Source organism: Myodes glareolus, chromosome 24 (genome assembly GCF_982192425.1).
Source record: "Myodes glareolus chromosome 24, mMyoGla1.1, whole genome shotgun sequence".
Classification (NCBI taxonomy): Eukaryota; Metazoa; Chordata; class Mammalia; order Rodentia; family Cricetidae; genus Myodes; species Myodes glareolus.
In genome coordinates this window covers 18,539,020-18,565,884 of record NC_142049.1, presented here as the reverse complement: position 1 = coordinate 18,565,884, position 26,865 = coordinate 18,539,020, and the positions used below count along the sequence as shown (strand labels likewise).

The following is a 26,865-nucleotide window of genomic DNA, read 5'->3' as shown; positions in this document are numbered from 1 at the left end:
AATGCTGCTAAAGACACTGGGAAGTAAAACCCAAGGCTCTCCCTCTGCCCTGCGCATCTGCCGGTTCCTTCACGTCAAGGCTCTATCCGTGAGCTCGATCTTGAGCACACTTTGCAGTTGAAGCATCAGCGCCAGCAAATAAAGATTCATTGCATCAGTCCAAAGGTCTCCAAGCATGTTGTAATTACAGGTAACAACTTCTCCCAGCTAACAGCTAAAAGGGGCCGAGCATGGAGGCATACTCAGCTTCATACTCACTTCACACAGTGAGTATTCTTGTATGGGACCAGCATATTCTTCCAAAATCACCAGGGTTCTCAGTCTGTGAGTTGTGACCCCCAAAACCATTAAAAAAAGCACAGATAATTATATTCTAATTCATAACTAGCAAAATTGCAGCTATGAAGTAGCAACGAAAATATTTTGTGATAGGGGAGGCACAACAACATGAAGAATTGAGTTAAAGTGTTACAGCAGTAGGAAGGTTGAGAACCGCTGCTCTCCAGGATAAGAAACTTGGGGTACAGAACACTGTCTTTTACGTTTCCCCAAATGTCCCTTATGCAAAAATGTAGTCTCAAACCTTGACTGTAAAATCAGCCAGAATTAAATGTAGCCAGCAGGTGAGTTCAGTCAGGCTTCATGATGGCAGAAAATGGATGCTGTGGCTTTTTAGGAAAGAATGCCTGTTCATCGAATTGTTTGGTTCTCTTCCTTAAATGAGACTAATTCAGGATCCCCTTCCAAGGGGACCACAGCAAAACTCTCCCAGACAGTCTGACTCACACTTAGTGAGCTGGGGAAATGGGAAGAAACCTTCTCCGTTATCTCACTTTTCTGTTCTATATGTCATCTTCATTGTCTCGGCTTTGTTGAGATCAAGCAATGGCGTTTCTCCTCCATTCTTCCAATATTCAAGGTTACAATGTTTTCTAAACTTTGGTCTCCAATTTTATCTCGCTACCTGACTGACCCAGTACACACAAGTCTTCAAAACTACAGTTTCTTCTTTCATACTAGTTTCTCACCTGTGGGGTAAAAGTGTTGCATCCTTTAAGCCCCATGTCCCCTTGAAATCACACCATGGTCCTGTCTGTTTCCACTCATTATGCATACTCCATAGACCTGACTATCTTCGGTCCCCACTCGGTCCTAAGCCCTTAAACCACATCTTCATGGATTCATTCCACTGAAACAGTAGTCCGTCTGACACTAAATGTAGAAACTGGGGCAGTGGGGGGGGGCTAGGCAGGGTCTCTCTATATGGTCATGCATAGCCCAAAATTAATTCTGTAGTTATGAATAATCTCAGACTTGTGGCAACCTACCTCTGCCTCATGAGAGCTGAGATCACAGGTCTGCATTACTACATCTAACTAGTTATTCCTGATGCTCAACCTAGATTAATTTCCCTTAGATTTCATTCAACACAAGTTTCTTTCAAGTACTTCACAAAGCTAGCCTGGCCAATCCCACCATTAACAACTTGTGCATAATTAGAGATGGTTTTATCTTAAGAGATATAGTTATTGCCAAAATTCTGAAATTCCAGGCATCCTAGAACCCACAAGGACCTACCACAGCCTGCTGTGTGACTTTATTGCAAGTGTTGATTTTAACTTCAATGCCCCCCTAAGCCCAGCTGTTCTTACTTTTCTCTGTTGCTACCAGATCTAGATCCTTAATGACACTTCCTTATGCTGTCTGTGTCTCCACCTGTTTAGGATCTTTCTGTATCACCTGCTTTGATGTCCAGGGACTTTTCCTCTTCCTAAGACTGCATCTCCAGGTGACAAGAGTCCAAGAGTCAGAAGAAGGAAGTCTACATTCCTCCTGGTTACCTTCTGGTTTCTCCATGCCCACCCCCGGAGAGACATAAGAACCTTGTTAGAAGAAGGGAGTGGCACGTTAGAAACAGACCAATGCTGTTGTCACCACGGAGCTGCTAGAAACAAAACATGACTATCACCTGACCTCAAAGGCTTGTAGATAACTTCCTGATTGATATCTTGACCAAAAGGAGAATTCTCCTGTTGTTTTCCTGAATTTTCTCCCGCTGGTTGACTTCTTTTCAGGTTGAACCCTCCCCTGCCTCCATCTCAGATCAGAGGGTTGGCTGGAAGCACTGAATCTCTCTATGCTCTTTCCAGAGCTTCTTTCCATCTCTACTGCCACGTCCCACCCAATGCACTCCCAGGAGGCTCATTTCTGAAAGGTCAGGCCAGGAGGTCAGAATTCAGGGAGACTGACTCTTAATGTCATTCTGACCTTGGAAAAGTCAAAGCATCATGCTTAGCCAACCCTCTGCCAGCATATGAGATGAGAGACTCCACTCAGGATCTCATTAACATTTCTGGGTGGTGGAGCTCAGAACTTGCAGCCCTGAAATGTGGTTAAGTCTCCGGCCCTCAGAGCTACTGGAGGACAATATCAGTCACATTATGTGATTGTTGGTAACACATGAAAGCCACCAGAGAAAGGGAAATGACAGCTGCGGTCACCAATGCTGCTTCCTAGGTCTCAAAGCCTCCATGCTTCAGAAAGTTTTTCCTAAGGCAGCTTTCTGTTAAAACCTAGCTAAGTGCCCATGAAAAGAACAAGCCTGTTCTCCTGTAGAGACTTGTAATCCCGGCTGCTTGGGAAATAGAGGCAGGAAAACCCAATTTAAAAACCAGCCCAGGCAATTTAGTGAGAACCTGTGATAAGAAAGTGAAATTAGGTGGGCAATGTAGCTTAGTGGTGAAGAACACTTCTAGCATGTGCCAGGCCCTAGGTTCACTTTTAAGGACTGCCACCATAAAGAAGAATAAGCAGACCCACTGGATACCTGCCCACTTGAGGAACGTAAACATGCAGAGTTGTCTGCAATGCAGCCATGCAATGACACACATCCCCTCTCTCGGAGCTGCCAACAACTCCCCACCCTCATTCTGCTTAGCATCCAAATACCTGTTACTCAGAAAATTGACCATTTAAATAAAACAGCCTAACTTTCCAGACATAGGGGACTAATGTGATAGATATGCTTCATACAGAGGGACATTATCCAGATGTGGACTGAAGCAGGCCCAGTGGTACAGATTTGTAATCCCAGTGCTGAGGAGGCTGAGGGAAAGGGATTAGGAATTTGAGGTCACCTGGGTCTACAGAGAAAGACACAAGAAAGAGGGAAGAAAGGAAGGGGTTATGGGGAAGAGAGATCTCCTATTGGCCGAGATGGTGGGGGATCGTATTCTCAAGCATTGTTGTTAGATAATTCATTACTGTACTCACAGGGGTAGTCATTATATGAGTCAGGTATATAAAATAGATAAACTAATATATTATGGGGTGCCATTCAATCTGCTTGGCTAGTATATTCAGGTGTAGTCATACTTATTGAGGATCAATAAGATTCTAGAGAAATTAGATTCTAAAACCTCAAGATGATGGATTAAATACATGCTACAAACATGAAGAAGTAAGTACAGTGTCGTGGCACACGTCTGTAATCCTGGGACTTGGGACTCTGGGGAAGAGACTGAGGATCATGAGTTCAAGAGCAGCCTGGGATACAGAGGAAGAACTTTTCTTTTTAAAAAAAGAAAAATAAAATAGGAAGTTCAAGAGCTTCAAGAAATAAAGGGAAAGATGTGCTAAAAAGTAAACAGCGGTGTGGGTGATAGAACTGCCTTTGTGCCGATTACAGGGAAAATTAAGGACATGTGTTCTTCCTTGTCTAGGTTTAAGCTGCCTGTGTTTAATTCCTAGGGACACACAAGAACATTAGTTGGGACAGGTGGCAATAGAAAAGGATCTGCAGGTGAGGAGCAAGCATAGGACAGTGCTTACAGTTTATGCATAAAAATACTGCAAAAAAGAAGACGGAGGCAAATACAGTATCTTAATAAAGCTTATATAGACTTTACAGAAGCTTTATAGTATATGTCATAGGCATAAACTTTATTAAGTTCATATATATCCTTTATTTCACATATATATTATTTAAACTTAATTGAGGCATTAGGTACGTACCATAACATCAACCCACTTTAATGTACAATTCAGTGACTTTTAGTAAATCTCCCAAATGGAATAATCATCAGTACCATCCAGTCGTAGAGCATTTCATCAACCTGGTGAGGTCTTTTGGTCCATTTGCACTTCATCTTTACCCCTACCCCAGGTCTTGGTGACTGCTAAACTCATGTCTGTCTGTCTCTATACCTCTGAGTCTGCCTGACATTTGATACAGACCCTTTTTATTTTTATAGCCTGACCTTTTTGCTTATGTTCATTTATGCTGCAGCATGCACCAGTTCTCCATTGTCTTGTTGTTAGTGGTTTCCCACAATAGGGATATGCTGTATTTTGATCAACTTATTAGCTCATAGGCACTCTACTTCTTGCTGGTTAAAAAGGTGATGCTATAAAGAGTCATGCCCAAGTCTTTGGCAGGTGTACTGTTTTTGAGCCACAGGTAAATATATTACCTATACACAAACTTTTAATGTTGCCAAAGATAAATCGCACAGCCCACACAAACAGTCTTCTAAAAGAAAAAAGTCAGAGGCGACGTGCGTGCATGCTCACACAGAATGATTTTATTCTGTTAAATAATTAAATAAGTACATAAAAAGGATTAGAAGGCAGAAAGCTAAAATGTTATCATTGTTGTCTCTGGGTGATGAGATGGTGGATAATTTATGTGTTTATGTGCTTTTCTGTATTTCACTGAATTTTTCCCTCTGAATATAAATTACTTTTGTAATCAGAAAAAGCACACTGTTATTAAGAGTATAAAAAAAAATCTTTCCCATCCAATTTCTCCGGTGTCTTTGCCACTCTGTTACAGACAGATTCCATCACAATAGTGTGCAAAAGGAGCCAATAATGCATGGATACCCCCCGCCTCTGTGATGTTGGTCACGGCATACTGAAAACCACAGAGCTCCCCAAAATATCAATCAATTGTAAAGACCCTTAGACCAGTTTCCATAGCAACCCGACAGGGGCATGGCTCTGTACCAGCGATTCCAGAGCATGGGGATGGCAGAAGGGCCGCCACAGACAGTCCAGGGTTACCAAAGGACCACGGCGGTTAGCTGCACGGCAATGGGGTCAGGCTTCCCAAGGTCTGAGGAGACCAGTGGCTCTTTAAGTGTCGAAACATTAAAATCTTAACTGATTATTTGATTGTGGGAGCCTGTGAACTGCAATTTCTACGCATACAGCTGCAAACAGATGTCATGATTAAGTATTTTTAAGAATATGATTGAGAGGTCAGTGAGGTGGCCCAGGGAGTAAGGGTACTCGCTGCCAAGCCTGGTAATAGGAGCTTTAATTCCAGGCCCTACACACAAGTTGTCTTCTAATCTCAACATGCATACAATAGTAGCGTGGTGTGCACACACACACATAAATAAATATGCATAATTAAAAATAATTTTAAAAAGTTTTCAATGTTGTTTGAGAGCTAGTTGTTATTCATTGGTCCTTACATCTCACACAGCTTCATCATACTGCTTCCCAATCGCCCATTTCTTCACCTAAGATCCACCCATTAGCAATTAGAAGCAAATATCTCAGATCTTCAAAGATTAGGAAGGCATAACCACTCTTCAGTATGATAGACCCCTGTTAAACATATCTTCAGTGTAATTTTAAGTTATATCCACAGGACTCTGGCCCTCTGGCACCATGAGACACATGATGCTGGAGTTTTGAATCCATCTCAAAGGCTCCATCTCCAGCCTGCATCAAAACAGGCCTCATACGCACACGTGCTCACATTCAGTCTGTATCTGTACTGCCTTAGTCATACCACCCCACATCCCACTGCCCAACAGACAGTGGACCCTCTGCTAACCCTAGCATGCCCATCTGAAGTAGAGCATTCTCATCGGAGAATGCCTCAGGGAAGAGTCTGAGGGGATCCTGGAAGGACACCAAGAAGAGATTTGATGAGGAAGGAAAGGCAGCTAAAGTGCTATCAATAAAAGGTGTAGCTTACAGTGGTCACTTCCTGCGGCTCCTGGACTCTGGCAGCTAGAGGGGGTTCCCAGTATTATGAAAGTCTCTCTTGCTCAAGTCTAAGAAACACTTGTCCACATTCTTATTAAATTTAAGCTTCCCAGTCTTGGTACTGCTAATGCTTTGGGTTGGCTAATTCTTTATGTAGTAGAGGATGGAGCATACCACCCAGCCTTAGTTATAACAATGAAAAATGTCTCTGCACACATTTTCCTGGGGGATGAAATCATTCCTCGCTTGACAATCACTATAGTAGACTATGCACTCCTTAACTTAGTAACAGTGTACATCTTAGAGAAGGTGCCCCCAAATGGTTAAAGCATGAATTAGTGAACCACTGTCTACCTGAGACCCCCCCCACACACAAAAAAATGACTTTTTAAATTCTGTTGTTAGGGACAGAAGCTAGTACCTTGCACACGCCAGGTATGTATTGTATCACTGAGCTCCCAACGTCATTCTTAGAGACACTATTCCCCTAGTGAATCTGTGAAATATTAGCAACAAAGACTTTATCACAGCCATCTCAACATAGTTCTCACCTCCAGAACGAAAATGCTGTATCATAGGAGGAAGGGGCACTGTCACCCCTCACAAACCAGGATGAGACCAGTATCCACAAAGAGGTGTGTTGGATGCTGTACAGAGAGTCCAGCCTCTCTAGTGAATCCACCCAGGCTAGAGAAATCAGGGAGATGTTAGCATCCTTAAACTGACACTTGCTTACCCAGGAGCTGGCTAGAACACTGTCTATTTTCATGTCCCTTAAACAAATCCAAACACGATTTGTAATGAAAACCTACAATAACAATGTCTTCTCTCTCTTCCCTTCCATTGTTTCATTGTCCCTGTGCTTCCAATGTGATTTTGCAAGCTGACAGCGCTGCTCGGTTTTCTCCGTAATACTTGAAATCCTTCTTGTACATTCCCACGTTTCTGGTGGTGACATCATCACCCTGAAAGCTTTGCGTCTGTCCTTGGCTATGAACACTTCCCTCAGCTCTAATTTCGGATACAGTGAGCAAACATGGACTGATCACACATAAACAAAAGTTATATTTGGACTTCAGCCATTTTTAAGAGCATAAAAGGCACTATGTCAAGGGAGGCTGGGGGTAAATTTCCATGTCACAGAAAGCACAGAGTGGAGGAAAATTATTTGAAAGACCTTTCTGGAGACTCCAGTAAGTTACTGGCTGTAAAAATCAGTGCAATTCGGTTTCTAACAGAAGTGTCATTGTGACATTTTAACTGAAAAATGTTCTCTGGGTTCATCAAGGTGGATTAAAAACAAAGCTAAGGGGTAAAGCAGAAGCATTGCTATTTTCAACAAAAGCCAAGCATCCTAAACACGGTGTTGCTTGTTTGGAGGCCCACTGACGATCTGATCTGTACTACCGCGGCTCCGCTTCACCAACCCCAAAGTGTTCAAACTTTGTGTCTGTGTCTATCTCTGAATGCCAAGGCCACACAGAAAGAGTTATTAGGAGGGTGGCAAAGGACATGCTGGTAAAAAGTGGAGAGTGAGCTTCGGAAGCTTGCCATTTTTACTTTAACTGAACTCTTCGATGGATGAAGTGACCCATGTTAGAGAATCAAGGTACAATTTTTACCAAGAAACATCTCTTTGCATCACTAACTAACAAAACAAGCAGAGACCCCGGTCCCTCCAATTGACCAGCAACACCTCTATCACCTTGGATTTCTCCTTTTAAATTTTCTTCACACCATCTTCACCTCACACAATACAGAGACGAACCTATGCGCCTGTCCTTGCCACAACGTCCAAAGGTATTTTGAACACATGGCATCCTCGATATTCCCAGAAGGAGCACAGGATAGCGGTCTCCAACATCTTTCAGATGAAAGAATTGAAAGGTGAAATTCATCTTCCTTCATCTACACTGACAACTGGTACCCAGGCCAAGACCAAGATGGTTCCTGCACACACTGGGGCAGGGCTCTTCTGAATCCCCGCTGTGAGAGGCACAGGCTGGAAGCTGGGAGAAGAGAAGGGGTTACCCAACCAAGTGCTTCAACTCTTGGAAGGAAAGACACCTATGCTTTTTGAAATCCTTGTTTCGAGAAACTGCCTCCTCCAACTCCAATATTAGATGATGTGGGTGTTCTACCGAGTAATAATAATTCCAGTAGGCAGCTCGAGAAATGGCCAATCGGATGTCACAGACAAAAGAAGCTTTATCAGGCAAACACTGGCTTGTGAGCTCCCATCCCCAGCCCAGTCATTCCTCTATAGCCTGTTTCCATCTTCCATGTTATAAATAATTCAGTTTTCTTTTCTCTTAAATATCACAAAACCAAGTTGGAATCTTTATGTGGAGGATTCTGCTGTGTCCTTCTCTCCCCGCCTCCCTTCCCCTCCCTCACCAGGCCAGGCAACTCCCTGAAGAACGACCTCTCAAGCTTTAACATTTATTCTTTGACATTTCAGACTACTTGTTAGGCAGCTCTGCCTCTTGAAATCAAAGTTGGAAAATCTTGCTGAGAAGTCCCGCTTGGCCCTGTCCAAAAGGTGACAGGAAGGGTCTGTTAAAACCCAAACACTGGCCTCTTTCCTCACCATGAGAAACAGGTTGATTCCTACCCACAAATACAACTCCCCCTGCCTCATCTGCCAGTACGTTCACCAGAAAGCACCCAAAAATCAAAAGATGGCCCCTGTATTAACAGTCAGCAGTGGCTCACTGGGACATGCCATTCAGCGCACCTGTTGAACAGGTTATTTTTTCTACGTGAGTGTCAGTAAGTCTTTTGGTAACTACTGAGACAAATACAGAACAAACAAGGATAATTAACTTACTTACCCCAAGTCACTTGCTTAGTGACACTGCTGAGGCTGGGACGCCCATCTTCATTTCTGTGTGCTACCACTAGGTGACATCCATCTGTGAGAGGGGCTCACATGGGAGCAGAAGTCTCAGGCTCCTATGTGAAGGGTCTTACCATAGGGAGGACTGAGCCTCCTGGGGGTTGAGACGGGAGATGCGGTTCTTCGTCGATACCTTTGACATCAATGGGTCGCGGATGAAGCATCCCGCTTAGTTCTCTCTTAAAAACTACTGACCACATACCTAATAACCAGTGTTCCCTGAAATATGCGTGTGGGATGTACTAGAAGGTGTTCAGTAAAGAATGCTCCAAGTTCAATTATGTTGGGAAACTTGCAGAATGGAAAAGTTTATTTACACCAGGGGTTCTCAGAGCCTTTAATGTTCTAATGTACACCATGAACCCGTCGGAGCCTGAGAAGCCATATAATGATCTCTGAAGTGATCTGATGAAATCGTTAGCATCTGACAGACTTAAGGGGAGCATTGCTAAAGCCAGCGATGACGGGGGCACATGACCTTCAAATCATGTATCTAATAACTGAAATGAGAAAATTATTTTTCTGCAAGTTGGGAATTCCAAATTAAGGGAGAACCATATTGTAGTTGCTGAAGCCTTGCCCAGAAAACTGACCCGTTCATGTGGAGTTTGTCAAGCAGCTGACCTGATAAAATGGTTAAGGTGGCCATTTTGGTCTTCTTCATAACCAAGGTGGCCATTTGACATCAGGGGTGTTAGGCAGCAAATGCCCGTGAGGGTCACAAGGAATGCTAAATTGTCTGCCGTCAAGATTAAGCCATCCCGTAGATCATTTAGACACAGATTCAGAATTTAAAGTCGCCTAGCCATGGCATTCCGAACTACGATCTACAGTGATGATACTTTCCGTGGCGCCCACTGACTAGGCAAGACCAGACTCCAGGGCTCCCCGGTCAACTCTCTCAGGCTCTTCTCAAGTAAAGGACTTGAGCAAAGCTGTGGCCCTCTGGTGGGAACATGCAGAGAGCACCACAGGTCTTGGTTGCGCCTTCTTAGCCAGACTGATCTTTCGGAGACGAACACTCCCAAGAGTTGTAGACTTAATCCTTCCCCCTTAGCAGCAGGAAGGTAAGGTGACAATACTGATGCGCTCACAATGCACAGGCTGGATTCAGTTAGCATCTAGCCTGGGTTATGGGGTTTTCCAGCTTCCGAGGATTGTTTGGGAAAGAACCCTGGAAGAGATACTTTAGTTGGCCTATGGGACATAGGCTTCTGGTCACCCCTTGATCTTGAGAGCAGGTGGGCAGATCTTGGAGACTGCTCCTCCAAGAAAGCTGCTGTGGGCATAGGGCCTCCTCTCCTAGAGGCTAAACCCTGTTACCATCAAACTCGAGGGCATTTTAAGTACCTGAGTGTGTGAGACTAAGTCATACATACACATGGCCCCTCTCTCCCGCCATCCACTTTATCTTTCTTTGAGAAATCCACTTGGGCGGGGGAACGAGGAATCATGAATTTTCATCAGCTGCGATTGCAAGCCTTACAAAGGGAGAAACACCAAACGCGTCACAAGGACACACACAGAGCAAAGCTAACATGTGCTCAGAGTACGAAGGTTGGTGTCTCTTCAGCAGTCTGCAAAAGGAAGCTTGCCAGGCCATATCTGACAGTATAGAAGTCACTTTATGTATTACCAGCCTAGATCCTTGTCCTTCTCACTGGAGAATGAACTGTGCAATCAAGAGAGGGAAGAAAGTGTCTCTTTAAGGGAAATAGGCCACTTGCTCCAACGCGGTTCCCAAAGGCAGAACCAAGCTTCATTTTGCTGCCATGGTAACAGCATAAAACTGGCAGAAACAGAGGGAAAGACCTGTAAGGCAAGCTGGCCCTGTAGGTCCCCACCAAGGCCTTCTCTGGTGTTACTTACCAAAGTCTGCCCTGGTGGTGTGTGCTGAGCTGCTATGACCCTCTTGAAGTCAGTCCTGGCGGCCACCATTCTGGAATGCGTACCTGTTGGCAGCCTCATTCCTTGCTACTCAAACTCTCCCCATGGCCAAGTGGGGAATCTTCACCACTCCGTCCTCTGAACCCATGGGTGTCATTTGACTTTTCTTTTAGTCAAGGGGTGAAGTTAGAGCTCAGTGGTTTGGAATCTCGGACTGTCCAGGGTTCGTTGTTGCTGACTACGCCACACACCCATCTCTGTATCCTTGACCTCATCAAAGTTGAGCTCATTCGCACTAAAAAGGCATTGAGGGACTGTGATTTTCGCAGAGTCATGAGCTAACACGGTGGTTGTGCAAAGCCCAGGGGAGGCTCTGATCATGTGTTGTAAATTCATGTGTCTCCTAATACCGTCGGCCCGGAAGTCCCACCAGAGCGGCCAGTTATGGCTTTTTCTGCAGTTCTGGCTGCTTTCCGTGAGTTTTGCTCCAAGAAGCCCCTAGTCCACCCTGGGCCTGGGTGGGAGGTTTTCCACACGGGTGCCGTCAGCATTCTTTACGGCCTGGCAGGGTCGATGCTCCACAGAGCTCACCCTCTACATCTTACTTCTATTTGTCAGAGGAGCCAAGCCTGTCCCCATCAATGACGTAACCCTAAGATGACCCTTCTTATTCCCACCCTCGGTTTCCTACAGCCTGGAGCATGCAGTAAACTTGAGCAGAGCTTCAAAAAAGTTCATATCCCCTACAGGGAGAAGGGAGTGGGGAAGGAGGACCGAGCTCCGGGAAGCACACTCAGAGATCTTCTATGTTAGGGGGAACCATTCTCCAGATGGAGTGGGATCACAAGGCAGAGAGGTCACAGGTCTTCTACCACCCATGCAGAAATAGCTTTCCTGGTGGGGCTGTGCTTTAAGGAGAAAACGAGGCCAGGTCACTCTACAGAGACTTCACTCATTGTGGACAAAGAAACAGGACCCATATCCTACCCGAGCAGGCTTCTGAATTCTGACGTCATTTCAGAAGCACGCCCATTGCTAACGCCTCTCCTCCAAGTCACTTGTGAGTTCAAGTAGGGTTGAAGGAGGAATCTGATTGAGCTCCGAAAATACACTGTCAGAGCCAGGCTGAGGTTCTCCCGGGAAGTGGGAAGCAGAGGGGGCGGTAACCACAGGATGGCTAGAGGCAAAAAAAGGCAGAACCAGAGCTTTCCAAGGAAACCTGAGGCTGCAAGTAGCTTCACCAGCATCAACCAGGATTAAAGAGCAGAGGTGGAGTGGGCAGGGATAACAGGCAGAGGATAGCCGTGGAATCCAAGACCAGCACTGGACATGGCAGATGCATCGCCAAGCTCCGGTAGTTTCTAGTCTGCCTCTCTCCCTCCCCTGTCAAGCTCAAGAATTTTCTTCTGGTCTTCCAGGGAAGCCTCAGGGGAGATAGGCCTACTCTTCAATGTCTCATTTCTTCTTTATTTTTCCTTTCTGCCACCTTAACTTCACATTTGGCATCAGAGTCACATTAAACAACTTGTGCGCAAGTCTGGCTCCAGTGCAGGGGTCAGCGAGCACGGAAGAAGGGAGGCTCCACTCTGCCTAACCCATGACTAGTTAAACTTGCAAAGCTACGCACCAATGAACTCATTCTGCATAGATCGGCCCTCTTCTGTGCTTGCTCTGGGGGACCAAACCTTCCCTGGCTGCCTTCAGCTTGTAACCGAGACTCTTGATTTTTGCTCCATTCTGGCTTTGGCCTGAAGGAACTGGGACATATTAAAGTGAGAGGTGTCACACCTTAGTGTTCTGCGGCAACTGTTGTACCTGGAGGTAGAGCGAGCTGGAGGTGAGGATGGAGGTGTGGGGAACTTGGGTGCAGGGAGGAAATCCCGTACAAGAGAGGAAGCCCAGAGGCCGGCTTCTTAGCTTCCCAACTGAAGCTACCTAGCATCTCTTCTTTGCTTGGATGAGAAGCACATGGCAGAGCTGCGACTTCTCAGGAGACCTCTGAATGTGGTTCCAGAAGGAAGCTAGGGCTGGTGTCTGAAGGACCATATCTTGAGGTGGACGGTAGGACGCTATCGTGGTGAAGCCTCCAGGAGCAGAAAAGACGCTGCTTTGGAGGACAAAAGAGTGACCAAGAGCTACTGTGAGCTCAGGCATACCCTGAGGTGCCGCTGTTCATAAACTCTGGAAACCCCAAGTAGTTGCTGAATTATTTTGAACCTCGGTTTCTTGTGGTTAGAAAGTTCTGGTTCTGCGTAGGTGTTTCCTACGATAAACAAAGTGATGACTGTGAATGCTCCATTGTGAGCCTAATTTGGGGGTGTGTAGCCCTCAGTCCCATGACCTGGCCATACAATCTCATGATGCACAACCTCTATATGCTGTGCCACTTAATGGTACCCAGTAGAGGAAAGATATAGTTCAGTTCCACAGCCTCTAGTACACAAAATTGTCACCTCTCAAATATCCAGCGAGAATAAAGACCAGAAAGTAACTGGCAAGCACGCTGGACTCATTGGTTATCCAGGTATGAAGGTCTATGGCAAACTCTCATAGGGCCAGACTATATGCTTAAGTCCAAGAAAGCCACTATGAACATCTGCCAGTGAGATCTGAACCCCAAAAGTTGGGAAACTGCAGTTCCGGCTGGTGATACTCCTTAGGTCCCCAATCTGGCAACCTTTCTGGACTGAGCCTTGCTCTGGGGGTACCTTGTGGAAGCTCTGCCTTACCCCAAGGTCTAATAGGGAGAATTTCATTGCACTTTAATACCTAGAAGGAAACCAAAGAAATGACAGGCCTTGAGACCAGATTCCGTTTTCCAAATCCAATCAGGTCCTTCCTCTGCCCAGCCAGTTTCCTGCATGTTCCTGGCATTCACCAAAGCCTCTGCCAACGACACTGCGCATCATCTCAACTCTTACTAGATTGTCTCACTCGTGGTACAGGATCTCATACTTCACAGGCACATTAGAAGCTACCGCACAAAGACTCCCTTATTTCCTTGCCCCTGAACCCCTACACAACCCCATATCTCTATCCTTTCCTCTTGCTTCCTAATACATAAGAAGAGCTCTCACTCCACTGGCTAACACTAACAAACCCCTGTGCCCTCCAACTTTCCCAGGGGATAATCCCACCCACTATCTATGCTGTGCACTGGCAGGTTCTGTGCATGGGATAACACAGAGCTTAAATGTCTCTCATGGAAAACCAAAGTTCTTGCTTGGATTCTCACCCTCTTCCTTGGTCACAAGGATAGTCCCAAACACCAGACATCCTTGCCCTAACCCTTATATTCTAGAATATATAAACTATACATGATCTCCACTGGGAATATACAAAAGTGAGGAGTTACTGTAACCTCTATTGTACACCAGGCCATTCCTACAGACGAAGACTTACATTGAGGGCAGGAAGGATTCAAGCAGACTTGTGTAGGAAATACAGTAGGTGAGGTCGTATTGAAAAGCACTAATCTCTTCTCAACAACCCTGTCACACATCCCACCTACCTTGGCTTGCTTCTCCTTTGCTTCCTATGAGATGGAGCTCCAACAAGCCCAGAGAAAGGTCCACAATCTACCTAGTTTTCTTTCTCCGGCCCTTGCTCTCTGTGTCTCTTACATATTGCTTGCTTTCCTCTTAAAGAAAGCAAATATAAAGTTCAGAAGGCATTTTGACCTTTGTACTTGTGATGGCAACCAGGATCCAAGCTTGGTCAGTGAGAAATGCCAACTCACCTTGGCTTCTGACTTTCAGTAGGATCCAGGGACTGCTATTTCGCCACTTTCTGGAAGTCCATGTGAGCCCTGTCAAGACAGCTGAATCAAGATGGATGTGGTGTGTGTGTGTGTGCATGACTGTGTATATGTGTGTACAGTGTCTCTCAGTGCTAAGAGATTGGCCTAGAATCTCGGAGATTAACCTTTTTCTAAGTAAGTTCACAGAAAAGATAGAAAACTACTTTCTCCTAGGGAAAACCCTACAGGCTTGCCTTTACATCAAACAGAAAGGTTCCCCCATTCCCACTCCCAGATCCCTTGCACAACAGCTCAGAAGAAAATACCTCTACAAGTCTTAGCTTCTCAAACAGCAGAAAACTCCCCAGGTACCAAAGATATCAGTAGCCTTAGGAGTGACTGCAGGAATCGAGTTTGAATCTTGCGTCTGCCTATGCCTATGCTGTGTGATCCTGGATGAACCCCTGAACCTCTCCGAGTACCTAATAAGATGAAGAAGCACTTCCTTGTAGAAATCTGAGGTACCTGGAGGAGTCTCCATGAACCCATCCAATGGGACACATTGTAAAACCCTCTTGCTAGCCGAAGTGTACGAGAAACTTCCATGGGAAAGTAGTATCAAGGTGGGAAACAAAGTGTGGGCAGCTCTGGAATGGCTACCTCTTGAATGTTCTCTGCGAAGCTTCCAAATAAGAGGTCTGATGCAGTCGTTTCATTAGAAAATAAAGAGTTTATTAAGAAACTATACACTGAACACTCCTATAAGTCTCTGTGGAAACACAACGCCCCATTGTCATAGCACAAGTGAAGAGATGGCAGAATAAAAGATGCTGTGATGGATGGAGCCGGGGAGGCTGGAAATGAGGTCATGATTTACAACAAGGAAAAACATCATCCTCAAGCTTACTCCTTAAAGCCACACCCAGGAGGAGATCTGAACCCAAGGGATCATCTGAGCGTGACGGGGAAGAGTCCGACACGGAACTGTGGGGAGCTGGGGGAGCGGGGCTGGAAGGTACTGAACAACTACATACTCGGGGCCCTTGAGCAACCGTGAACCTAAAGTGACACAGGGAAGCCACTCAGGTCCTGGAAAAGAATTGGAAAACTTCGTGCTTATGTACCCCATAGAGGTATCTATAGCATCAGTCTCGGAACCTGACATGATAAACCATTACCGGCAGGCCCTAGAGAATGTAACCCTTAAGTAAGATCTTTGCACTCAGGTAAACTTGCTAAATTTCCCAAATGCATATGCTCTGTCTTCTGAAACTGTGGTGAAACCCTGCACCAGAACATACTGGGTTTTACTAAACACCATGCTATCTCAAGAACTGAGCTTGGGGTACTCATATTCTTTCCCATAACAGGGACACCCATGGAACTGGGGGAGCTGGGCCAAGCCAAAAGTCACTCAGCCAACCTGCGAAAGCTTCACAGGCTCTGCAAATTTGTTTTTCCTATTACGTAAAGGACTATCAACCCCTTCCCTCTCCCCAGAGGGTCAAGGTGAAAATGGGGGAGCAATCCCTCTTTGGGAGAGGATGACGATGGCCATGGAGTAAGATATGAGAGAAAGCAAGCAAAGTAAACGCACATATCGACCAGAGACCAGGATGACAGCCCATCGGAGCCACGAGAGGGGCTGGAGGAGGCCAGGTTTTACTTCTCTTCCCCTTCAGTTCATCTTGACCTTGGCATGATGATTCCACTGGGTTCCAAAAGTTCTCAGAGTCAAGAATAAGTGGAAGCAGGGGGAGAGAACCAATCCCAAGATCACAGGCTAGGAGGAAGGGTCTTGGTCCCTGATTCCCTTGGTCCCTTGTGGTCCTAGTAGGATGGCCAATTCACAGGCAAGACCTCCTGTAGACAATGCTTGTTGGAACTGCAGCTCTAGGGACCCAGGTAGAGCCAGCAAAAACTCTTCCCAAAGAACTTTCTAACATTGCACTCAGTGTGAGCCATTCCAAAGAGAAGAAGGAGGGGCCAAGTGTGTCCACAAAAATGTATGATTTTTTTTCTCCACACACACACATACACACAAAAAATAAAAATAAAAATAAACCAACAAAATGACTGTCTTCCATTCTTCCCTCCGAGACCTAATCTGTCGCCAATACTTGGGCCTGGCTCCCCTTCCTCTTACCGCGCCGTCTCCACCTCTGCTCAAGAGCCCTCTGTGACTCTTCCCCACTGGAGGTTGCTCAGGGCGACGAGGTCACTGAGAGGAGAGCATGGTGATCCCACGCTTCCAAGCAGGAAAGTGAGACCGGAAAGCGGCTGGGCTTCATCAAGCTTTCTTGTGATGGTTGGGTCAAGAGAGTGGCTAGGGTGTTTAAAAGGTAGCTCCTGGGTGCTTGACTTTGTATTTTCCTTATTGGCTCTAGAGATGCTGGCACGAGCTGCCTCGGAGGCCCGGAGAAAAAGGAGCACAGTGATGACTGGAGGGGAGGGGCAACCTGCCAGTGGTCCATGGGAGCCACACCCATCTCAGTGGTGGCAAAGGATGCTGCAGCACTGGTGGCTTGTGCAGTTTCTACTTAGCATCCCTGGATCCAAAAAGAACAATGCCTAGAGCTTCCAACCTCTCAGAGGGCCCATCCTACCAAGGTGACATCAGAAACAAGGAGGTTTAAAAGGAGTTTTTAAAAGCCATGACGTCCTTTGCTGAAATAAACATTGACATCCTCAACATAGATGCCATGGTTAAGAGGCTTGGAATGTCCGGAAAGGCTTATTGGATTCAACATAATTTCTCTGAAACCTATAAAAAAAACAAAAAGAAAAAAAACAGAAAAACAGAAAAAAGCAAAATAAAGTAAAAACCAAAACCCCCAAAGAAGATCAAAACTAAGAGGGGAAACAGAGAGGGAACTTGAAAGGGGGGGGGGATCTAGAGCTATAACTACAGATATGTGCCGGGAATAGCCAAAATGAATTGCCAGCAAAAGGCAAGGACGGGGTTTGCAGGTAACTTAAAACACGTGTGCTCACAGAAACACTCCATTTTGCTGGGACCTTCACTGAGCCGAGAAAGGGAAGTGAGCGTCTACATTACATTGGGAGTTTGGCCTAGGACTGTCATGAAAGAGGTAGAGACTAAGGGAGTCTTGGTCTATAGCCATGATTCTGTGAGGAAGGAACCCTGGCAACGAGCTACTGGGGAGGCAGGAAAAGGGGTGTGGGTGCACACTGGTATTCCCAGAGGAGGTGGGGAAGAAGATTCACTTTAGCAGAACTCAACATCCTTAGGGGTCTAGTTCAAGGAACTAAATTTCTTATCACTCTCAACTACACAAGGAGTAGGAAATGCTATACTCCCAAGTCTGTGCTTGCTTTCTCCTCGGCTTCTCACCCTCTATTGCCAGGGCTATGAAAAACTTAGAAAATGGCAGCTCAACCTTCCCATAATTCCATGTCTTACAAGGGCTAGCGACACTCTGAAAGAGTATGTGACACAGTTGACCGCAAAGTCATGAGCTGCCTCAAGAAGTGAAAACTTCCTTGACCCCTTGGTTCTTTTCTGGCCATATATCCAGGGACAGAATAGGCTGTCCAGAGACATGGATATTCCTACTCAAACTCCAGGAAAAGGTTACTCAATCAACCCCAAATTGTAAAATTGCCTATTTATATATATGGGGGTGGGGAACAGAGAAACCCCATCTTTCTGTGAAAACCATACACAGGAACGGAGAGGGCACATAGTCCCCTGCGTATTGGGCATACATGATGGGGAAAGACTAAAACAGAGTTCCATCATACTGAGACTTCCCCAACCCTCCCTGCACAGGACACAGTATGATCAAAAGCAGGGATGAGTCATTTTGGCTGTTTGGTTACCTCTGTCTGCAGGGAGTGAGATGAGTTTATAAAAATAGAGGATGTTCCCCCTTGTTCATGATATAATGTTAAAAGCAATGTCAGTTTTCCATGAGCTGTAAAAGTTGTTCTGTGTTGAACCCCAAGTAGGGGACCTCACACGTAATAGGGTAGGACCAGATGTCCAGAGGTCTAAGCAGGCTTCTGAGATGGTGTATGATACTACTGTTTCTCTCTAGATCAGGGTCCCTCTCTTTGCTTTCCTACATCCTTCACCTTAGCCTAAAGAAGCATCCTCCTCTGAAAGAGAGTCTTCTTACTCAAAGGACCTGAGTATCAATCCCATCCGGGACACCTAGCAATAGCCTAGTCTTCGGGGACACATGGAGGTGTATGGGTCTTTGGGTCTTAAAAGGCAAAACTGGTCGGGGAGGGTCTTCACTTCATACAAAGATGTCAAAGGAGGCAACTCACCATGTGACCTTGGGTAGGACACATCCCCACTCTGGACCTCAGGTTCCTCATATATATAGTGAGTTGATGGGACTAGATGATCTCTATTGTCCTTCAAGTTTAATATCCCATGATTGTCTATGTTTGAAAAGACCCCTGGCAGAAGAGGCAGATACAGGGGTTAAAGGTCAGTATTAAACCCCAAGTGCAAAACCCGGGGGAAGTCTTCTTAAATGCACAATGCCAGGAACAGAAACCAACGGCTCCCAGCGCCTGTATCCACACTGCTTTGCCTGATTCATTTTATGTATAAAATCTAATCATCTTCCTGAGTATCACATAGTGGCACTATCAAATTTGTCAAATTCATCAAATTGGAGTCAGGGAAGAAAGATTTGCCATCACCATAAATTTTGTCCAATCGTTTTCCTAACCTGTCTGCCCATCACTCACTCCCTTTATTAGGTTTAACACCCACCCCTAAATATTCCCACTGTAAATATCCTGGGTGCCACTTCTGAGCTGGAGGGGAAGAGTTTACGACTTGGGAGATGATGCTACTGGACCCAAGATCCCCTTTCTGGCTTTGGATCCCACAGAAGAAAAGTCCAAGAGAGAGGCAATACGATAGTAGTGGGGATGAGTTAGAGGGGGTGGCTCCTTAGGGTCTCTCTTGTCCTTGTCAGGGCAGAAACCTTTGGAACAGCAGAAGTGACAGTTTCCATGGAGACTCTAAGGCAACAGGCCTCACGAAAGGTCATAGCACTGCCGCTCCCGAGACATCTCTCCTCTAGAGACCATGCAACATCCATGGGCTCAGGAAGGTTCCATAGCAGATCCTATAGAGACCAAGGCCAAATCTGCCTCAGTCCCAGCCAAGGTCCCTAAAAGCTGCCTCTGTAAACACGAACATTTTCCCATATGAGCCAGGATCTGGAGTTTGTTTTCTCTGGAACTCTGTCCTGGGTGGAGCCTTTCCAAGATTCTAAAAGCCGAAGTATGAGAGGCACCATTCCAAACCCCTGCGCCCCACACCACTCTCCTCAGAACAACCCAGAAAAGGAAGGGCAAACATAAGCTCAGAGGAGGGCAGGAAAGTCCTGGACCACAGGAGATGTAAGCCAAAGGCTAGGTGGGCAAAGAGAGGGCTAGAGAGAGACAAACACACGCCCTGAGAAGGCCTTGTCCACAGGTGGCCCAACAAAAACCTTCAATCGTCAGCGGCTCTCCCCAGAGTCATATAGCATGAAGGAACCATGGACCCTCTGTAATTCAGAACAGAGCCTGGACAACAGGGATTGTCAAAGTCTGAGAAGCCAGCCAGACATTCCAGGATTGCTCCAGGAGAGGAAAAGGGAGTTGTAAGGATGTGGGGAGGAGGAAAAGGAAGTGAAGCACCCGAAGGATTGAGCGAGGGGTTTTGGAACCCACCCCCAAGGAGCCAAGAACCAATTAAACCTGCATGGCCAAGTCCTCCGTATCCTTGGCAGTAAGGCAAGGCTAGTTCACCACTCTAGCTGTGCTAAGTGCAAAATAAAGACCAGAATCTCCAACCTTTCTGTTGCCCAACACTTGCCTGAACCCCAAGCATCTCTTCCTGCAGACGGACAAACAGCTACCTGCTCGCTAGCATCTGTAGTGGCGAGCATCTTTCCCGTGTCTCCTGCTTACATTTTCTCCTTCTAACTCTGGAAGCTCAAGGGCCTCTCCTTCTGTTCCCCTTTGTTATCTAGCCTACTCATCAAGGGTTTATTTTAGGCACCACTGCATAACGTTCCTGTCCTCTCTCTTCGAATGTATTTGTCACCCTGGAGTTGTTATATCACAAGAATGAACCGAAATACATAGGGATCTGGTGTTAAGGTCCTGGGTAGCTTATTAAAAGGGACACAGAGGCCAAGGCGAGTCTGGAAGGAGGCCTACCCTACCCTAGTCAGCGCATTAGTCTTGCGGCAGTTTCCCCTCCTTTCTCCAGTGGTGAGAAGCAATAACTGCTACTGAACCAGGATTCCAGCAGACCTAGGATAAAGAAAGAGCCTGGGGCGAAGCCCCTGTCAACAGACATATCACTGATCACCAAGGAATCCAAGGAATCATCATCACACCAGCCACTGGGTACAGTTATTTGATGATCCTCCAATATCCTAAAAACTGTATAGCATTAACTCAATCAAATTTTCAGAAATTTCTATTGTTATTTTTATAGCAATTTGAACTTGAATCCAGATATTTCTAAAATACCTGAAGTGGCCTACTTGGGAAAAAAGGTTCCTTGCCAAAAACCAGTTCTTAAGACGAGGTGTTAGAGAGAAAGCCAAGCTAGGATATTCTCCAGTGAGAAGAACCTCTCCCTTCCAACGATCCCTGGGCAGAGGACTGGTTTCTTTTCTCACAGATTGCTTGTATAGAGAGCCATGTAGTCCCATGCCATGTCACTTCTCCCATGGAACACATCACAGACCAACTCTTCCCTGGATCTCCATCACTCTGGAAGGAACATGTTGCTTGGATTAGGGCCTTCGAGTAAGGACCCCCAAACTCCATCTCGACGTTAACCATACTTGGTATCATTTCCTGGAGTTCAGGCTAGGAAAGGTAGAAACTAGCTAGGAGGAAGAGGCAGGAGGAGTTTGGAGAGAGGAGCAATTTGCAGGACAGTCATGGTTACAGAAAGCATAGGAAAGCCAACATAAGATCCACTCAGTGCCCTGGCCTAGCCACTCTTGGGGCTCCCCTACACTATCACGTAGGAACAGTCTTCCCACCGAGTCTGAGATTTAGCAATCATTAAGTCATGACTGTATGTTAAAGACTGCCATGGAGGGAATGGCATTCAGCACTCACTGAGTGTTCCTTTAACACAAAACCATTCCTTTCTCTGGTCACGACTGACATTTACAAAGAAAGTCCTTCTATAGGAGATCAAGCTTGTCATCTCAAAGATGAGAGACCATTCATGAAGACAGTTGTATGCATAGGAGGAGTACTGGGTGGAGCAATGAGGTTCTCAATAAGAAAATATATTTAGGCTGGCAAGAAGACACAGCAGGTAAGGGTGCTTGCACCCAAGCCTGAGGACCCGAGTTTAATCCTTGGAACCATGATGGCAGAAGGAGAACAATAATTCATACAATTTGGCCTCTTTATCTACATACGTGCCCTGGCAAACACACATACACACACACACACACACACACACACACACACACACACACACCCTTAAATAAATGTAACTAATTCTTAGACAAAAGAAAACATATTGGGGGCCACCAAAACCTCACTCTAGAAGTGAATGTGGCAATTGTATCCTCCAAAGGACCCGATATGAATAAGGTGTGTGGAAACAGTCTTTTGTCTTTTAAATACAGCTGTTATATTTTCTGGGGCATAGACAATATCATAATAAATATGCTGCAAAGTTTTCTATAGGACACCAAAATTTACTTGAGGCTGTAAGATTGTTGCCATATGCTTCATGGCAGAATACTGAACACAGTCCCCTGGCTTCAATATAGGGTGCCCTCTTCTGTAAAGTATCCCAGTACTGCTGGGAAAGTGTGGAATGAGATGTCCTTGACCTGGGGATTTGCAAGGCCAAATCTGGTTCTAGTTGTATGGATCTGGCGCCAAAGGAAGGGGCTGAGGCTAAGGCATCCCTTTATACAGTCATGCTTATGGACGTCAGACAGGAAAGCAACCAAGTTTGGGTGAGATGAAGTATACAGAAAACACTGGGATTCTCAGATTTAAGCAGACATCCTGGGAGAATCTTGGAGCTCTCGACTCATTCCAGGGAGTACTTGCTTTTATTGCTGCTTTATTTTCCTATGACTCCAGGAATGGAACCAAGGGCTATTTGTGTGGTAGACAAATATTCAACCACTGAGCTATATCCCCACTTTTTATTTATTTATTTACTTATTTATTTATTTATTATGATTATCCCTAATCCTTTACTGATTTTGAATTGATGGCATTCCTTGTGTTAGGGTTGCAAATTATTTTCTAGTTCTATCAACTGTTAGTTGTTTTCATAAAGTCACAATAATTGTCATGATAAAAGTCTACACACATGTGAGAGCACCACTCTGGAACAACAGCTAGCAATATTCCTGCCAAGGGCCGGATAGAAAATATTTGAGGCTTATATGGAACTTATACAGTTCTTTTTGCATCTACCAAATTCTGCCACTGTGGCCAGGAAGCAGCTACAGACAAAAAGTAAACAAAACAACCTCCCCCACCTCCAAGAATCTTCATTTGCAAAAACAGGCAGGGTCAGGCTGGCAGGATTTCCTCCCTCTGCTCCAGAGCCTTGTTGCTCAGATCCAGCAGGGTCACCTGAACCAGCAGCTTTAGCAACAGCTGGGAGTTTGGTAGAAGCAAAGGTGCTTCCAGATCACTGAATCAACATCTGTGTTTTAACAAGCTCTTCGTGTGATCCCTGCGCACGGGAACATTGGAGAAGCACATCTTTTGAGAATGTTCCTTTGGAGTGTATACATCCTGAGCTCCATTCTACGGCCGAGTATTTTCCCCAAGTTCATAAAAACTCACATTCCCGCGATCACTAAGCGGATGAACATCTTGCCCTGAAATTCCAAACCTGATATTATTGGACAGTTGTCCTTCCTAACTGAAGAATAGTAGCTATTACTTTGTAATCATACTTTGTAAAAATCATATGTAAAACATAAATTTCGGAGATAAACACACAAGTGTTATCCTTTTCTCGTTGCTGACAACTCTTATTTACGCTGTATGCTAATTCTCTGGTGGCCGCACTCACTGGAATGTGTTCTCTTGGTCTAGCGTTTGTCTTTTAACTTTGTACAAAGGTCAACGGTTTGAAGGAGGTAAACTAATGTAGTCAGATGCTGGGTGTGTTGGTCCCTGCTTGCAATACCAGCACTTTAGTGTCTGAGGCAGAGGCATTGCAACAAGTTACAGACAAGACTGGGCTACAAAAAATAATCATGTGCTCAAATGTATTAATCTTTCATTTTGTGTTAGTTCTAATCTATTTCAAGGACTATTTCCCTTCTCAGAGTCAAATCATTTTCTCTTATTAAATGCCTATACTCCATACAAAAGAATTCTAAAGACTTTATGCGGGGGCTCTTCCTTCAAGGATGTGGAACATACTGTTCTTGATGAATATCTCAAGTGTGAGGAAAAGGGGAGTTGTGCAACTTTCCAGTAAAAGTCCTAGCATCCATCCTAGCAGAAGGTCGGGGCTAGCATCCGCATGGTCACTCAAATGTTGTAAGTATATATTTTGACAGGTTGTGGTAAGAATAATATTGCCTCTCTATGTTATTCCTCCCTCAACGTCAGCACCCCTGTTGACAAGTCTACGGTGTTAGACACTCTTCATTTAACCTGACCAGAGAGGTTAAAGAGACCTGGTCACTAAATGCAGTGTGGTCAGAAAAAAAGGTGCTGGGGCAGGGGATCATGAAATCAGAATAGCATTGCCTTTGCTTAATGTGACTGGACCAGCACTGGCTTCTTGGTGCTTATGAGTGTGCACTGGTAATAGAGAACAACTCCAATGGGAGAGGCTGAATGACGGAAGAACACAAGACAATTCACTGACTATTGAAACTTTCCCAACTAATGAAAACTACTTTAAAATAAGAAGCTTGCTGAAAACAAACGTTTTTCTTTTAAACCTCATGTCATTCGTTATTTTGTGGCTGACAAGAGATAAGTTACATTAGTTTTTTAATTGTCTCTCTTTTGCATGCTAATTTACAACGGCATACACAAAAATCCAAATTGCCATACCTCTCTGCTGTGCCTCCAACTATCCAGTTACTGTAGCCATGTAGTAAGCATGACCTTGAATTCCCGAGCCTCATGTGCTAACTTCTCAAGAGCTGGGCCTACAAGTGTGTACTCCTATCCTATGTTCAGCAAAACAGGATACTTTCTTATGTTGTTGACTGTAGCTTTCATTTGTTAACGTTATTCTATGTTTGCTGTCTCATTTAATGCTGGAAATGAAACTTACAGCCTATACACACATTATATGTCCATGCCTGTGTTTTCAGAATGCCCCACATACTCATTTTATACTCATTACTCTCTTATATTTATCCCATAATAATATTGGAGTTGGCACATCTCTTGTTGTGTTTATACCTCTTAATGTATATGTTTTATTTCATTTTGCCAGATGTTATTTGTTGTAAGTTAAAGTTTTCTGATTGTGTTTAGGTAATGTGCTTTTTGCTGTTCTTAAAACATCTGCTTGTTTTGTGGGGGAAAGGGCATGTGCCAGGGGACTTAATGTGGAGGTCAGAAGGTAGCCTATGAAACTAAATACTCCCCTTCTACCATGTGGGTTCCTAGGATTGAACTCAGGTCACCAAACTTGCCACCAACTCCTTACTTAACCTGCTGTGTCATCTCATTGGCCACTGTTTTGTTTTTTGGATAGTCTTACTATGTGACCCAGGCTGACTTGGAATTTAGTATGAAGCACAGGCTGGCTTTGAACTTGTGGCCCTTTGCTTTCACACTCCTGGGTGTTGGCATTACTGAAGTGTATAGGTAGAAATGTACTTATGTTCGTTCATCTATTGTGTTTTATCAATTTTGTAGAACACCTTAGTAAGTTGAAAAAGTCCATTTACAAATAACCCTTTGATATTCTATATAGGCTGAATGTACAGTATTCACAGTGAGGACTGTCAGCTCTCGCTTTCCAAGGCTTCTTTTTCTTATCATACTATATTAGCTAAGATTTATAGATTATTTTTGTATGAAAGTCAAGTCAGTAACCATCCTTATCATTGGATATTTTATATATTTTATAATTTTATATTACAGTTTACCTTGAGAATGGGAAAAATTTTCTCATTTTCTTCTACATTTTCTCCCTTACCAGTCTCCTGCATTTTCTAATTTGTTGCTAATGTTGTTTCCAGGTAGCCTTTTGGAGCTTTTGAAGAAAATCCCATATTAGCTTGGCGCCCCTAGAGGATGATATTGGGAATACAGCACAACATCTTGAACAAGAGTGCCTTACCTAAAGGCAGAATCTCTGTGCTTCCAGAAAGGCAAACATTACTTTCTGGGGGAAGGCGGCGGAGGGGGCACGGTTATTCCATATAATAGTCTGTGTCTCTAGCGCATAGTTTTGAGAAGAGGCTCCTATTCTGATATCTGGGCAATCTGAAGTATGTGCATTTCTGGAGACCTTTCCAGAGATAAATACACATATTTGTCCTTACGTTTGCTTCTAGACTTTGGCCACATCACAAGAACAAATGGCCCTCTGTTCATCATCTTTTATTTTCCATGCCACGTCTGGTCGCAAGGTTATTTGCTTGTCTTGCTGGCCAGCCATGTCTCCTGTTTTCTGTTATTGCTGTATATTTGCTACAGAGGAGGTACACTAAGCATGAACTTACTGTACCATCTGGATCAAAGCCCAGTCACTCTGTTTTCCTTCTGCATTCAAGGGAAAAATGTATTTCCTTGGTAACAAAATTAACTGTTTTCACCGATACGTTCCATCCAATCTCCTCTCCCGTTAAAAACGCACTCAGGCCAACAGCTGAAACTTGGCACGTTTCACCAAGCTTCTGTTTTCTCACTACTCACCTCCTTTAGGGTCACTGCTTGGGGACATATAAACATGTTCCCTAGACTCCATCCCCGTTCCTTAGCTATCTGCATCTCCAGTATTTTATCTCACTCCTATTCTGTTTCTTCTTTTTTCAGAAATCTACTTAGGGTCACCTCTACCTTTTGGCATGCCCATGCAACAAGTTTCTAACCTAATAAGAGATAAGGCAATGTCCTACCCGTCACTATTCCATTCTGAGACATCCTACTTTCTTAATTCATTTACGTACCAAGATTTCTCACAATTTCCTTCCAACCCTAATATCAACCATAACTGGACAGTCACATTTTCTCTTACTTAATGCAAACTCTAGTTATTCATAGAAAAGACACAAAAAAAATTAAAGATTACCAATGTTGACGCCATGACCAAATTTCTCCACTCCTCTTCAACTTGATCCTGTCACACAATGTGACTTTCTGA

The 26,865-nt window shown here is 44.8% G+C and overlaps 1 protein-coding gene across 4 annotated transcripts in view; it reads right to left on the bottom strand.

Moving 5' to 3' along the window:
• Ntrk3 (neurotrophic receptor tyrosine kinase 3) overlaps window positions 1-26,865 on the bottom strand; it is a 376,580-nt gene that overhangs the window by 102,559 nt on the left and 247,156 nt on the right. Inside the window, exons 13-14 of one of the 4 annotated variants that reach the window (XM_087901412.1) lie at window positions 18,825-18,959; window positions 15,239-17,292 (exon numbers count right to left, since the gene is read on the bottom strand). The exons of 2 other annotated variants lie outside the window; for them this stretch is intronic. In XM_087901412.1, the coding sequence (XP_087757538.1) occupies window positions 17,174-17,292; window positions 18,825-18,959 (254 nt within the window). In that variant the 3' untranslated portion in view covers window positions 15,239-17,173. Of the gene's footprint in view, window positions 1-15,238; window positions 17,293-18,824; window positions 18,960-26,865 lie in introns of those variants that run through there. One more of the 4 variants, XM_087901413.1, reaches the window with a different exon arrangement.